General features: G+C 42.3%; 1 protein-coding gene across 13 annotated transcripts in view; it reads left to right on the top strand.

Annotated features, from left to right (window-relative positions):
• tnk2b (tyrosine kinase, non-receptor, 2b) overlaps nt 1-15,307 on the top strand; it is a 101,361-nt gene that overhangs the window by 52,254 nt on the left and 33,800 nt on the right. For 11 of the 13 annotated variants that reach the window (XM_054748150.2, XM_015957528.3, XM_054748230.2 and 8 more), the window contains 2 exons: nt 11,310-11,487; nt 13,818-13,882. In XM_054748150.2, coding sequence (XP_054604125.1) covers nt 11,325-11,487; nt 13,818-13,882 — 228 coding nt within the window. In that variant the 5' untranslated portion in view covers nt 11,310-11,324. Of the gene's footprint in view, nt 1-1,463; nt 2,040-11,309; nt 11,488-13,817; nt 13,883-15,307 lie in introns of those variants that run through there. The other 2 variants (XM_015957525.3, XM_054748776.2) reach the window with 2 other exon arrangements.

The following is a 15,307-nucleotide window of genomic DNA, read 5'->3' as shown; positions in this document are numbered from 1 at the left end:
CTGAAAACCCATTTTTAAATACTGTTTCTGATGCTGAACATGTCATGTTCTGTGTCCCTTTGTTCACCAGCCCCTCCAGTTCCCACTCCAGGTTCTCCTTCTGTGCTTCATAGCGCACTCATGTGTCCTTTGTCTGCGTCTCATTTTTGTGTCTCTTTGTGTTCTTCATGTGTCTTCTGCTGTAGTCCTTTAGATCATTCCTCCCAGGTCCTGTGTTCAGTCATCCCCAGCCCCTCCAGGTGTTCCTTCACCTTCTGTGTCCGTGTAGCTCCAGCCTTTTTGTCCCCAGCTCCCTCCTGGTTTTCTTCATGTCGCTTAGTCTCCCCGGCTCGGTGTGTGTGTGTGTGTGTGTCTCCATCCCCACCTCGGTGTGTGCGTGTGTGTGTGTGTGCGTGCGTGTCCTTTAGGGCTGTCACGGTAACCGCAAAAATGAAATATCGCAATATGAAGAAGCCCACCGCGCTGCATCATGGGCCACCGCGATTACTGAACTTGGTTCAACTCAATGATGCATGTTGAGAAGGATGGCTGCACTGGTATCAAAACAAAACGTTACTTCGCTCCTTTGGGAGCACTTTGGTTTTCAGTACGTCAGCTGCTGTGCAGCCAGAGTCCTTGGCCGAGACAGAGCTGCCACCAGCGGCAAAAAAATAATAATAAACGCTCGGAGACCTGCTGAAGTCCCGGACAAGCACTGCTGCTGCAACCGTCCCGAAGAGAGTTTGAGCTGAGCTGGAGCTCATTCGCTACCTGCAGGAGGAATGCATCCACCCTAAAGAAACCCCTCTGACACGGTGGAGCAACAACCGGGAGAGATTCCCTTTGCTCGCCTGTCGCACGCAAGTACGTGTGCGTTAGTGCAACGAGCGCACCATCCAAGAGGGTTTTCAGTGTTGCTGGAGATGTTGCCCCCCCTCTCAGATCCTCTCTCAAACCGTATATGGTTAACATGCTGGTTTTCCTTGTGGGTAACAAGGACGTGACCGAGCTATAAATCACCGTCATTCGTGTGTGTGAAAGTGAAATGATAGTGTGTGTGTGTGTGTGTGTGTGTGTGTGTTTGGGTGGTTGCATCACAGGAAACCAGCTCCCCACCCTGCAGTTGAATGTGACCCATTGGCCTGAGATCATGGACGTAATTTTCAGTTTAAAAGTGGGGGGGACCGGGGGGGGGGGGTATCTTTACAGTATGCTCTAATGGGAAACAGGCTTCAACACAAACGGTTGCTTTTCGCTTGGTCCTAGAGCTCAACCAGTGTCAATTTAATATAGTGTAATATTGTTTTTGGATGGTAAAAAGTGCACGGGTCAAAACTTGACTTTGGACCCCCCCCCCCCCCCCCCCCAAAAAAAAATTACGTCCATGCCTGAGATCAAATACTCCACTGGTCTGAACACCTTGAAACCTCTGTCCTCTGCACCATGCACTGATCTCCACAAGGACAGGGAGGTGAGCGGGAGGAAGGGTGCAGACAAACCGGGTGAAGAGAAGAGCTCAGCACATGTTGTTGTATCCTTTCATGTTTCAAATCATTAAACCTTCAAAATGTGACTGTCATGCTAGCATTACCTCCCTGACTGCTGGTTGCATCAGGCTACAGTCGTTCCTATTTTTAGTCTGATGCCAAAGATTAGAGCCGCACATGGAAAAGCCAACATACTGTAGTCGCACATGCAAAGCAGAGAGCCAATGGGGATGGAAGGGGTGCAGTAAAAAGGAGGGGAAGGAGGAGTCCACGAGTTTAAATGACCCATTGCTGCCTGTAGAGGATGCACATGTCGTACTGGGCAGCTTTTATGAGCAAAATATAATCTAATAATTCTCCAGCCTTTATTTACCTTTCATCAGTCACTTTATACCCACTTTTACAAGCTTCAAGGACTTTCTGACTAAGGCTCTGGTAACGGCTTAAAGGACGAGCAGCCAACCCCACTCACTTTCTATTTACACCCTCATCTAGAAGAAGGAATTCAGCATGAGACGCATAGACGAGTTGAAAAGAGCATTCTCGTGCGCGGCTCACTTTCATGCGTATCAAGTAAGTCCACTCAGTTGGATTGTCTTTGCTCTGTTGTTGGTGTGGTGGTGATGGCTGCAGCTACAGACCAGATCATGTGGTTTCTCCAAAAGGTTCGAGTCATGAAGTCAGGGATGGCTGTGTGTGAAAGAGTGTGTTGACTCCATTGGCTCTCCTCTGGTAGGGTTGTTGTTTCAGCAGGATGTTAGAACAGAGCAGAGCTGCTGCAGGAGTGTGTGTGTGTGTGTGTGTGTGTGTGTGTGTGTGTGTGTGTGTGTGTGTGTGTGTGTGTGTGTGTGTGTGTGTGTGTGTGTGTGTGTGTGTGTGTAAAGCTACACCACCATGAGGAATGAGGCAGAAACATTTCTCTGCATCTGAACTTTTATGATCTGTGCTTCAAATGGAAAAAAAAAACTGCGTGGTAATTCGAGCAAAAATACTGCACAGAAATAGAAAATAAAAACAGAACCAATCAATTTTAAATCAAATCCTTCGAGCCTTATGGTGCTAATGTGTACATTAGTGCAGAGTATTGTAGCCAGTTTCCTAAATCGATTCAATTTCGATTCATATGGCTCTGAACTGATTAATCACAATTCAGTTTGATTCGATTCAATTCAGTCTGGTCTTAAATGATTAAAATGCTGATGTAGAAAACGACATTTCAATTGTTTAAAACAACAGCTCTTCTTAGGGTCTCTAATGACCTTCTGACTCACTTTGATGCAGGGGACTGTTCTGTTCTGGTCCTGCTGGACCTGACTGCAGCCTTTGACACTGTTGACCATCACCTGCTACTGGAGAGGCTCAGAGACTGGGTAGGCCTATCAGGAACTGCTCTGGAGTGGTTCTCCTCTTATCTTTCTGAGCGCTCCTTTTCTGTGGCCGTCTCCAAGTTTAGGTCCTCCACCACCTGTCTTACCCATGGTGTCCCACAAGGTTCTGTGCTGGGGCTTCTGCTCTTCCTCCTCTGTCTGCTTCCTCTTCAGCACATCCTGAGCTCCTTCAAAGGAATCATCTCTTTACGCAGATGACATCCAACTGTACATCTCCTTTAAGCCCCATGAGATGTCTAAGCTGCAGCTGTTACACACCTGCTTAGACTCTATCAAAACCTGGATGGCTGGGAGCTTTCTTCAGCTGAATGAAGATAAGACTGAGATCCTCATCTGTGCCCCAGACAAGCTGGTTCCCAAAGTCAGAGACTCTCTTGGTCAGCTTGCTTCTCACACCAAACCTTCCATCAGGAATCTTGGCGTGACCTTTGACCCAGCTCTCACCCTGGATTCTCATGTCAGTTCTCTTGTTCGCTCTTCCTTCTTCCATCTCAGGAACATTGCTAAGCTGAGTCCCATTCTGTTCCGCTCTGAACTTGAGACAGTTCTCCACACCTTCATCTCCTCACGCTTAGACTACTGTAACTCTCTTTTCACGTGTCTGAGCAGAACCTCCCTGAACCGTCTACAGGTGGTTCAGAATGCCTGTGCTCGGCTTCTGACCAAGTCCTCCAAACACACCCACATCACCCCGCTTCTCCTCCAGCTTCACTGGCTGCCAGTCAACTTCAGGGCTCATTTCAAGATCCTGGTTCTGGTCTATAGGGCCTTACATGGACAAGCACCATCTTACATTGGTGATCTTCTTAGTCCCTACACCCCCAGCAGGTCCCTGAGGTCCAGTGATCAAAGCCTACTGGTTGTGCAGCACCAGGCTAAAGACCAAAGGTGACAGATCATTTGCTGCTGTGGCCCCCAGACTCTGGACCTCTCTCCCCCTGAGCCTGAGATCAGTGGACTCAGTGGTCTCCTTTAAAAAGCAGCTGAAGACTCACTTGTTCAAGCTGGCTTTTGTATGACCTTCTTCACCTCTCTCTCTTTATTCTGCTCTCCCCACCTATTCCACCTTCCTCACTGATTTCCCTCTTTCCTGTTCACTCTCTCTGTTTCTTAACATTTTTTAACCATAATTGTCTATTTTTTGCTCATTTTAAATATATTTTTAATCAGTTTCTAAATTGTTTTTTTATATTTAACAATTTTTTGTTTTTGTGAAGCGCCTCGTGATTTTTATCATGAGAGGTGCTTTAGAAAATATCTTTTCTTCTTCTTCTTTAGACGAGCTTCTTAAAGTTAGGTCAGGGGTGTCAAACCCAAATTCACGCTGGGCCCAAATAAAAACTGAGACAAAGTCGTAGGCCAAATTCAGTATTATTGAAAAGTTATGGCAAATGTGCACATTTTCTTTTACAGATATGTGTTGTTGAACCATTTTATTTGGAAAAAAACCTCATCTTTTCATAAACACTTAATTTGGAATAAACAAAGTTTAAGAGCAAGTCAATTTGAAATCAAACACACATCAGTAGTATTGGTTACTTATGCCTAATTTTAAAAATCTTTTTATTCCTTAAGTTGTGTATATATTCAGCATTTTTTTAATTTTACTCTTTAGAATTTTAAGTATTTCTATTTTATGTTTTTGTTGTTTACTCTTTATTATTAACATTTACTCTCCTTTTTTGCTCCTGTAATGGATGTAATTGCTGCTGCGACAGCAAACGTTCCTCACTGGGGGACAACAAAGGCATTTTTTATTCTATTTCTATTCTTCTATCTGTAGGCTTTTCAGTTCCTGTTTCAAAGTCGCATAAATATTTTTTAACAGGCCATCAACAAAAAAAATAAAGTTATTCTCCTAAATGAAAATGCAATATCTCATCTATTAACGTTCATGCTTTATGAATAGAAAAAGTGCATAAAACACAATAATTCAAGCTCAGTTTGCTCCACTCTCATGCGCACCTGCATTTCTCTGCATCTCTGAGCTGAGGGAGGAGTTCATCCTGTGCTGTTTTTGTTCATCTTCATCAGACAACAGTTGCTCTCACTGGTTTGTGCTGCTGAACATGGAGAGCATTTGTGCAGCTTGATCTGGGTCCATGTGTCAAGGAGGACAGGTAGAAACAGCAGCAGCCACAAACTGACTTGAGCGTGTTACTTCTCTGGAGTTCTATTAGTCTGGTGGCTGGTGCACTTTCTACGTCCGCCGCGGCCTGCGAACAGGTTATTGAGCTTTTGGAATCTCCATTTCTGGGCTTCAAAGTTGACAAATGCGTGTTTTCAGTTTGTCCCAGACTGAGGAGGGTAATGCTGCAGACGCCGATACTATTAGCACGGACGCTAATGTCTGTAAACAGAAAGGAAAGGCGCTTGCACCATGGGATTTGTAGTCTTTGCAGCAAAATGAGTCAGCTGACCACTCTGGTTCGAGGGGAAAAAATCGATCTTAGGCCTAATGAATCAATTTTACAAAATTTGTATAAAATCGATCAAAAATTGAAAAACATTATATATATGTATATATATATATATATGGGATGCAAGAAAATATCGATATGGCAATATATCGTGATATTCTTTCAAGCGATATTATATCGATATTAGGGTTGTCACGGTATGAAAATTTAACCTCACGGTTATTGTGACCAAAATTATCACGGTTTTCGGTATTATCGCGGTATTTTTTAAACGGTGTTGCATATGTTCAGAAAGCATTGATAGTCCTGTTCTACACAAACTGAAATAGTTTTGAAAAGGTTTAATAGTGTTTATTAAACCTAAAATAACACAAAGCCTTAGCAAAAGTGCAACTTTTCACAAGTAAAGGAACAAATAGCTTATTTTTCTGGAACATGTTACAGTAGTCAGTGCAGGTTTAAATTATACAAATCCAAACATTCAAAACATAAACAATATGTAAACAAATCAAAGAAGCACCACTTGTTTTCTTCATTATCAAAATGAAAATCTAAAACTCCAGTCCACACTTGACTTGAGCACTGTACAAGTCAACCTTAAAAAATATGTATTTAAAATAAATAGCCACTTTAAACAAATTACTAAAATAACTACTACACTATGTAATCAAATCCAAATGTTCACGTATAAATGGCATTGAATAAGTAAACAAATCAATGACAAGGAACTAATTGTATATTTCTCTTCATCATCAACAAATAAGATGCTTCATCCAGCAACAGGGTGTCCGTGACACGGTTTAAATGCTGGCAGAGGACGCTGCGGCTGCTGCAGTATATAGTGACTCGTTGCATTCTCCCTCAGCCAAAAGTCCTCGCGTCATGCATTTAAGCTAAAATGCTAATGTTAACTTACCTTGCACTGGCTGTAGAGACGTGGGTGATGGTCACGCAGATGTGCCATTAGATTCGAAGTGTTGCTGCCTTTTGCAGACACTTGTTTCCTGCACGTTCTGCAAACGGGATAGCCGTCTTCTATTAACTGTCCCTCAGCGTTTTTCAGAAATCCAAAATATGCCCATACTTCCGAGTTAGTCCTCTTTGAGGGCTGATGGATGTCCTGGGCGCTGCCGTCTCCTCCTTCGGCCATTATTTCAGCTTCAAAGTTTTGGTGCCGTTGCAAACTAAAAGGTGCGTGTGCGCGCCGCGGGAACTTCAGCTGAAGCGACGGTGGCTGGTAAGGGTCACCGCGCCGAAACCGCGGCCACGGTAAACCCACCAAGATAATTTAGTTTTTTAAAAACTGGACGGTTATTTTTATTGTCAACTTTTTTACCGGGGTTTACCGCTATACCGGTTACCGTGACAACCCTAATCGATATTCAAAAACCGTGTATCGGAAATATTGATATGGCAATATATCGTGATATTTTTTCCTGTGTTTATTACATCAATATTCAAAAGCCATGTATCTAATCTTTGAAAGAATTTACATGCAAACATTTGTGTATTTTCTTTTCGTTTTGTGCAATTCAATTGCCACCCGCTAGTTGGCAGCAGTGTGCAACGGGTTTTGTTTCCACCATTGAAATGTAAATCCCTCCATCATGGGTCAGATACCTCATGTTAAACATGTTACGTACCAGTTTGGACTGTTCATTGAGCATTCTTACAATAAATTCAGTAAAAAAAATTGCTTGTAACGTCTGACTGGATGTATTGCAATATATCGTGATATATCGTACCGTCTCCCCTGCATCGTGATATGTATCGTATCGCCAGAATTTCAACAATACACTTCCCTGATATATATATATATATATATATATATATATATATATATATATATATATATATATATATATATATATATATATATATATATATATATATATACACAAATACAAACACACACCTTTTGAGACCTTTTTTCCCCATAGATATGCTGCACCAGGAGCCTGCAGATCCTGACAGGAGGTAGTTTTGCGTAAAATGTATTTTTACCAGACTTGTTTGGAAATGCAAAATGTGGATTAGACATTTGAAGGTGTATATTTTGATGCTTGTCATATGCTGTCATTCTCCCCTCATTCTGTACAAAATAAAACGAGTCTCTGAATCTTCCAGTAGTAGACATATAGAAACAAGAAGTGCAGTCAGAAGTCAGACTAGTCTACGTCTTCATCTAGTTTGTACGAAATAAAAGGACGTCAGTCTCATTTTTACCCCCTCATATTGAAGATGTGACACAGACATGTGAAAGAGGCCCAGAGGAAGCGGACTTGCATCTTTGACACTGTCCAGAGAAGTATCACCCACACGTTGACTGCCATGGAAGATCAGATGGGGATCTGCACTGTAGGGCCACTGTCTGTCATTTTGTTACCCAACGGTAACATTCTGCACCATTCTGGTCTGGTTCATGTTCACTATAAGAAGGGCGCTGTACGAAGCATTTTACAAAATACTTTTTGTGCTGCCAAGTGGGTCTCAAGTACTACTGTCAGTGTTTGGTTTCAGGAATTATAAAACAAACCCTTTAAAAAAATCCCCTTTTGTGATGTCACATAGAGGGAATACACAACCACTGAAATTGCTTTATGAGAGACTGATTTAATGCAAAGAGCTTCATAAACATGTCTTGTATAGACTATAGGACTATTAATTCTCACAGTCAGAGCCGGATTAAATAAATGGACTACACTAGGCAGGCTGCATTTTTAGCCCCCCCCCCCACCCCCACCCCACCCCCACCCTCCATCGATGTTATGTAATGAATTGAAATCTGAAACTTACTAAATTTACTTATAAAAGTTCATTCACATTTTACATAGCCTAGTTTTTGGTTACAAATTGGTTGTTTGTATGCCAAAATAAGTCATGTGTTGTAGGCTGTTGCCTCTGCTGAATCAGAAATTCTGTGTCAATTTTCTGAGTGTGAACTTATTGTTTTGCTATTTGAACATTAATAAAATTATTTGACAAATAATTAATAAAACCAGCAACACTTACCAAGGAAACCATTTAGCATTATCTACTCCGGGATAATCTTCAGCCTTCCAGCATCACATGGCCTCAGTCACAGCAGAAACACGTCTAAAGAAATGTTCCTTGGTTAAGCTTCAGTCTATGTCTCCAGATTTCCTCTGTGAAGCAGAAGAATATCCAATATTTTGAGAGGGATAGTTTAGTGCAAAGTACTCATCAGTTTGGTACCACTTTGCAGGATCAGATGGGTAGCTAGTTGTTAATACCCTGTCTGGGTCTAGAGGCTCCTATAAGACTATATTGGGCTCACTTCTGGCTGGCTGCTGTTCTTCCAGTTTGTCCTTCTGTGAAGGCGCTGATGTTAACGGCGTTGGCGCTACATCGTCTTCCGCCACATCTTCCACTGCGTCTTCGGGTTGTGTCTCCTCCGGGTCTTGCTCGGGCCCGGCCTCTGGCTCTGCTGACTCGAGCATGTTCACAGCTGTCGGACGGCTGCCCGAGCAGCCCGACAGAAACTTCTGTAAAGCCCCCCCGGCTGTCTCTTCTTTAGTTCCTCTTCATTTTTTTTTTTTTTTTACGTTTTGCCACACCCGAAAGCATCGTGAAAGTTAGCCTACTCAAAAACACCTGCTAGCTTTGTTGTGTCCCGCTCTGACTCTGACCGCTTCTCTGACGTCCTTCATTGGGTGGCGCCTTAACCCTCTGGGGTCCAGGGTGTAATTTGCCGTGAGTTTTCCTTTGTATTTCCAAAATAAAAACCATAACCACTGCCTTATGTGGTATCAATCTTTTCAGCACAACCTGGACTTTATGAATCTATGCTTATTTTTTATATTTGGACATAAAGGGGTTGCATATTAGACCTTAAATCACTCAAAAACATAAAATCTGAATAGGAAAAAAGTTGTTTATTTTACTGTGAAACCAACAAACATTTATGACGAATGTTTTTTATCATTTAGACTGGTAATCTAGACTGTACATTTATAAAAAATATGACTAAATATAGCAAATAACTAATTAAAAAAATTATTAGCTCTCTGGGATCCAGGGTGTAAATCACCGTTTTTGACTCATTTTGGTTTGTCTTTTGTATTTTCTAATAAAAACAATAAATATTGCCTTATGGGGTATCATTAATTTCAGGACAACCTGGACTATCTGAATTTATACTTATTTATTAATTTGGCAATAATATACATGGATTTTGGAGAGAGAAGAGTGGCTCCGTCTCACGCCGAGATCTGACAGCTGCGCGGCGCCGCCCATTCCTCTTGTTGGATCTCCGAGGAGCTGCATCTCTGCCTTCATCCTCTACCTCATCATGACCCAACTCTTCTATGAGGAAGGATGGATTTGCCACATCGTCATCAACATCCTCGCTATTTGCCTCAGACTCCGGCTGTGAGTCTCCGTCCACTTCCTCTGCTTCCAGTTCAAAAAACAGCCGTACTATCTGAACTGCCTGGTGGACATTTATCCTTCTCATCATCCTTTATATAAGCCTAGTAAAAGCCTACTAAACTGCAGCGACAATAGATCTGTCCGGATCGCTCCAAAATACTAAGTTTACCGTCAATATCTGTCTAATTGTTTGTTGTTACTCCGTTCGTGCCACTCCTTTTCCCGCGAAGCGGCTCCTTTTTGCGCACATCTCGTTACTCGTGTGATACTTTTTATCAGCTGAATATGTGAGACGTCCACCAACAGCAAAAGGATCTCGTGTTTTTGTGGGTTTTTAATGTTCACAAGCACATTCCCGCTCACAGATTACTAAACCGCTGTTTTGACAAGTTATCAGATTGTCTAAAAATAGGTCATTTTTTAGTTTAGTATAACTCCGCGTTTACGTTGCCTATTAACAAAATTTAAAAACTGGGGTGTAGTTTATAATCTCCTTTTTAAAGCCGAATTGAAACCGAAACTCAGGGAGGCGGAGTCTTGCTGCTACAGCGTCCCAAATCAGACCTGTTCAAAAGACGCGTATACTTGTCCGTGGACCCCAGAGGTGACGTAGCCAATGAAACGGTCTATGGTTAAGATAAACATTGTCACTATTTTTAGTCAATTGATAAATTATTTAAACAAATTGTAGATTGGAGTCCTAGCTACAAATTCTATCATAGGACATTTGTACATTTAATTTTTGATTTATTTATTTATAATTTTGTTCCTCTGTCTGGGCCCCATCCAGCCAATCAGGCCCTAGGCACGTGCCTACTTTGCCTTTGCGTTAATCCGGCTCTGCTCACAGTAGGTCACCTTTAAAAAGGTTTATCCCCAAATGTCTCCGAACACCTGTCTACCTGTCAAAACGTTTTAATGAGTCATTCTGTGTTTTCCATCAAATGTAGCTGCAGAGGTCTTACTGTTGTCATCCTATTTAAAGCTCTCTCCCCAATGCTTACACCAGATGTTTGTATTCTGATACACATTCATTCCAATCCAGAAACGTAGAGCAGCCAACGTTTTTGTAAATGTTGTAAATATTGGGTTAAGATAACACTTGGAAGTGAAACTGTTACTCCTTCTGTTATGAATTTACCAGTTTGAGGTTATTTCTCCAAGTTCACTGGGATAAAATCCCACTTGTTTGTTATAAAAGTTGTTACATGAAGGAAGGAACTGCAGAATTCTGATTTTACATCAGGCTGAGTGGAAAACAGACATGTTCCATTCACATTTAATCTGTAGTCTCTGTAAAATGTAGTGGATTATTAAACAAAATTTCCTTGGATTTGAAGAGAAGAGATGAAAAATACAGTTTTTTTGGCATTAAATTGAATACAAGTATGATATGATATTATCTTAGAAATCCAGTTTCCTTCTTCAACAGAGCAGGCTTGTGTTACAGGCTGCTGACAACAATTACAGAAGAGGAAACGGTCTGAGTTCAGTTTCCTGTTTTTTGTAACACAAAAAGAATAGTTGTTTGTTTGCAGTGACTTAGTTTTTGTATTTTTTGAACGATTTGGCAGGAAGCTTAATGAAAGCTTCTGAACCAGTGTTGCCTTTAAACCTGGTGCTGTTTCCCCTCTTTCCTCCAGAGACTGGGCAGAAGCATGCAGAGTGAGGAGGGGACAGAATGGCTGCAGGATCTGCTGATGGAGGTGCAGCTGCAGCAGTACTTTAAACAGATCAGAGATGACCTCAACGTCACGCGGCTGTCACACTTCGACTACGTCAAGAATGAAGACCTGGAGAAAATTGGCATGGGCCGACCCGGTGAGGCAGATTCCAGTTTTTTGTTTGTTTGTGGTTTTATAGTTAGTTATAGTATGTTACATGCTAATGTGGTTGCTGATAGATGAGGCTCTAACCTGGTATAAGACAGCTCTGATGAGCTACAGGTGATTGACTATTTGGTCATCGCTGGATAATGGTGGGGACACGTCACCTCCGTCCACGCCAAACCTACGCCTGCGCTTTAAATCCATCTACATCAAGAATGATAACTGCTATGTTGACCTTGAAGGTGCATAAAGTGAGAATGGTAAATGGCCTGTATTTGATATAGCTCCTTCTAGAGTCCTGGAACCCCCCAAGGTGCTTTACAACACAATCAGTCATTCACCCATTCACACACACATTCACACACTGGTGGTGATGAGCTACGATGTAGCCACCGCTGCCCTGGGGCGCACTGACAGAGGTGAGGCTGCCGAGTACTGGCGCCACCGGTCCCTCCGACCACCACCAGCAGGCAAGAAGGGTTAAGTGTCTTGCCCAAGGACACAACGACAGCAACAAACTGAGCAGGGCTCGAACCTGCAACCTTCCGATTATGGGGCGAGCACTTAACTCCTGTGCCACCTTCGCCCCATGACATCTTGTGGTCAAATGTGGGTACTGCAGTCCATGTATCAAAACAAACAAGGGGCAGCTCAGGCCTCAGCAGCACTGTCTACGTGTGTGTGTGTGTGTGTGTGTGTGTGTGTGTGTGTGTGTGTGTGTGTGTGTGTGTGTGTGTGCGCGCTCCTCACAGCATGTCTCAGTAAGAGAGACAGAAAATGGTAAAGTCCTAGCACCCCCCAAGGTGTTTTACAACACAATTAGGCATTCATTCATTCACACACATTCACACCCTGGTGTTGATAAGCTACATTGCAGCCACAGCTGCCCTGGGGCACACTGACAGAGAAAAAGTCTGCCGTACACAGGTGCCACCGGCCCCTCCAACCACCACCAGCAGGCAAGGTGGGTTAAGTGCCTTGCCCAAGGACACAACGACAGTGACAGACTGAGCGGGGCGCGAACCTGCAACTTTACAATCATGTGCAAAGCACTTAACTCTTGTGCCACTGTCACCCATGGAGAGACGGCTTCAGTCATAGGAGATGTTTACTCCTCAGTGTCCAGGATGATAATGAATTGTGCATGCGGGAAGCCCCCGCTGGCTGATTCTACCTGCCAATCAGAGGCTCCCCCCAGTGGGAATCGTGAATTTGAGCCGGCCAATCAGTCTGCAGTGGGTATGTTGGGTCAGTTCAGCCCGGAGCAGAACTGGGGAAGAGGTCTGAAAATATGGCCAGTTGAGCACAAAAAAAAAAAAAAAAAAAAATGGCTACGCAGATGTGAACCGCCCATACCTGGGCGGGACCAAGCTGGCCCTGGTGTGAGAGCGGCATTTTTCACACCTTAATCTAACAGCTGAAATGTCTCCTCAGCCTTCATTAGTGTCTACAAGAGCGGTTCATCGCTAAATCAAACTAATCAGCTGTGATGATTAAAAACATGCAGGAAACATGCTGAAAGCCGTAGAGGTGCTGAAAAATATCGATTCAAGTCTGAATCGGGACTCTTCTTTATAAAGATTCAGAATCGATTCCAAGAACTCAAATATTTGGCACGTTACAGGTTTGAGATGCACTTTGTTGATCTTTGTTAGGAGAGTCAGTACTCCGTTTACTTTTGCGGTCCCATACTTGTTTCTACACATACTTGAAAAGTATTTGACCGTATTACTTTCAAAGCTACTGTTAGGTAACTACAGATTTGTTATATTTTACAAGGTAAGCAAAAATAAATGTTGCCTTTTGGTCGAAAGATTGCTTCTGTTTACAGTTTTAGAATCATTTTAGTTTACATTGTAAATTTGCATTTTTGGAGCATGACCAGTTTAAAGTCAAATAAAAATGTCCCATAGCTTTAACTAACTTGTACAACAAAGTAGTTCATCCTGGAGCTGACACTCTTTGTTAATACTGATCGTGAATCGATTTAAATTGAGAATCGAGAATCGATTCTGAATCGAATCGGCAACCCAAGAATCGGAATCGAATCAAATCGTGAGTTGCTCTAAGATTCACTTCCCTAGAAAGCAGGCATGTCAGCTCCACTTTACTAAGTCCAACAGGGACCAGACCGGCACTCTGAAGTTGCAGGTGAAATATTCTGGCCCCAGAGGGCGGTGGGGCTCACGTTGACCCTGTAAAGGGTCATTTTAGCAGATACTGGCTCAAGAAAATTATTTAAAAATATGAAAAAATTGCATAGAATGGCTTTCAAGGGTTTATCGTCTGACCAATATATTTGTCTTTATTCCTTCTGATAAGGGCAGAGACGACTCTGGGAGGCTGTGAAAAGAAGGAAAGCCAAGCGGAAGTCCTGGATGAGTAAGGTAACTTTTGACTCCTAATTATCATTCACCGTAGCTCAGCCACAGTCAGATGGAAACGTTTGCTGCTACACTTCAGTAAAAGAAAAAGACCGTTATGGGTTTTTCTTTCTCTAAAGATGGGATAGCAACAACCCTATCCACGTCTGTAACTTGGGCCAGATTCTCAGGTTTTTTTAGGGTTGTTTTTTTTAATGGCAGTTGTGTTTCACATAAATCTACCATACCATACCATACCATTGTATTTATAAAGCGCATTCAACAAGGCATTACAGCCAAACAAGGCACTGTACACTAAAAATGTTAGTTAATTAAACCGGCGTCAGACAGTCATGTAGAACAGATAAAAGATAAAAAGGAAAAACAACAACATTCCTAGAACTAAGAGTTAAAAATCAATAAAACACAGGGAGAATATAAAAATAAGAAAAACATTTAAAAAAAGAATCCCAATAATACGGAAGTTGATAATGTGAATTCCATTTTTAAACAAGTGAGGTTCATAATTATGTTGTATAAGCTAGGTTGAAGTAGTGAGTTTTCAGGCGTGATTTAAAAATGCTAGCTGTTGGTGCTAGCCTCACTAGCAGTGGTAATGCGTTCCACAGCTTCGGTGCACAGACAGAGAAAGCCCTCTCTCCATGGCTTTTTAAACGTGCATTCGGAACAGCTAGGAGGAGCTTATCTTCGGATCTGAGAGCACGCGGCGGGTTGTAGTAATGGACAAGTTCACACAGATATGGAGGAGCTTGATGGTTCAAGGATTTGTAAGTCAGAAGCAAAATTTTGAAATTTATCCTGAACTGCACGGGCAACCAGTGGAGAGATTTCAGAATTGGTGAAATCTAAGGAGCTTTACCAATGAGAAAAGCTCAATTCTAAGGATTTCCCAGCTTAAATTTTTTTGCATTTAATTGTCTATTGTTCATAAATTACGTGTGCGTGCGTGCGTGCGTGCGTGCAAGCATGCGTGTGTGTGTGTGTGTGTATTAGATCTTTCTGACTTTACTGAGTCACCGGATGTGCACCTTCATCTCACAATACAAACAAACACACACACACACACACACACACACACACACACACACACACACACACACACACACACACACACACACGAGTCGTAGTGTCTCATACAAAACTGACAAAATGTTGGAGTCAACTGTAAAAAAAATGTTTTTTTCTGATTTATCTTACCAAAATAAAAACTGAAAGATGATGACGGTATACAAAGTTTTCTGATGAATCAAAAGTAGTGTGTGTTTACTGTTAGCTTTTATGAGACTGAACATCTATAATTACAACTGCCCCTCAGCCTGGTAGGGTTGTGTGCGTGTGTGTGTGTGTGTGTGTGTGTGTTTGTGAGTGAGTGTGTGCGTGTGAGACACCAGCTGACCACACATCGGCCACAGGGAGGCGATGGCGTTT

This window comes from Nothobranchius furzeri, chromosome 11 (genome assembly GCF_043380555.1).
Source record: "Nothobranchius furzeri strain GRZ-AD chromosome 11, NfurGRZ-RIMD1, whole genome shotgun sequence".
In the NCBI taxonomy this organism is placed as follows: Eukaryota; Metazoa; Chordata; class Actinopteri; order Cyprinodontiformes; family Nothobranchiidae; genus Nothobranchius; species Nothobranchius furzeri.
Note: the sequence above shows the minus strand (reverse complement) of the source record. Positions and strands in the feature narration are given on the sequence as shown.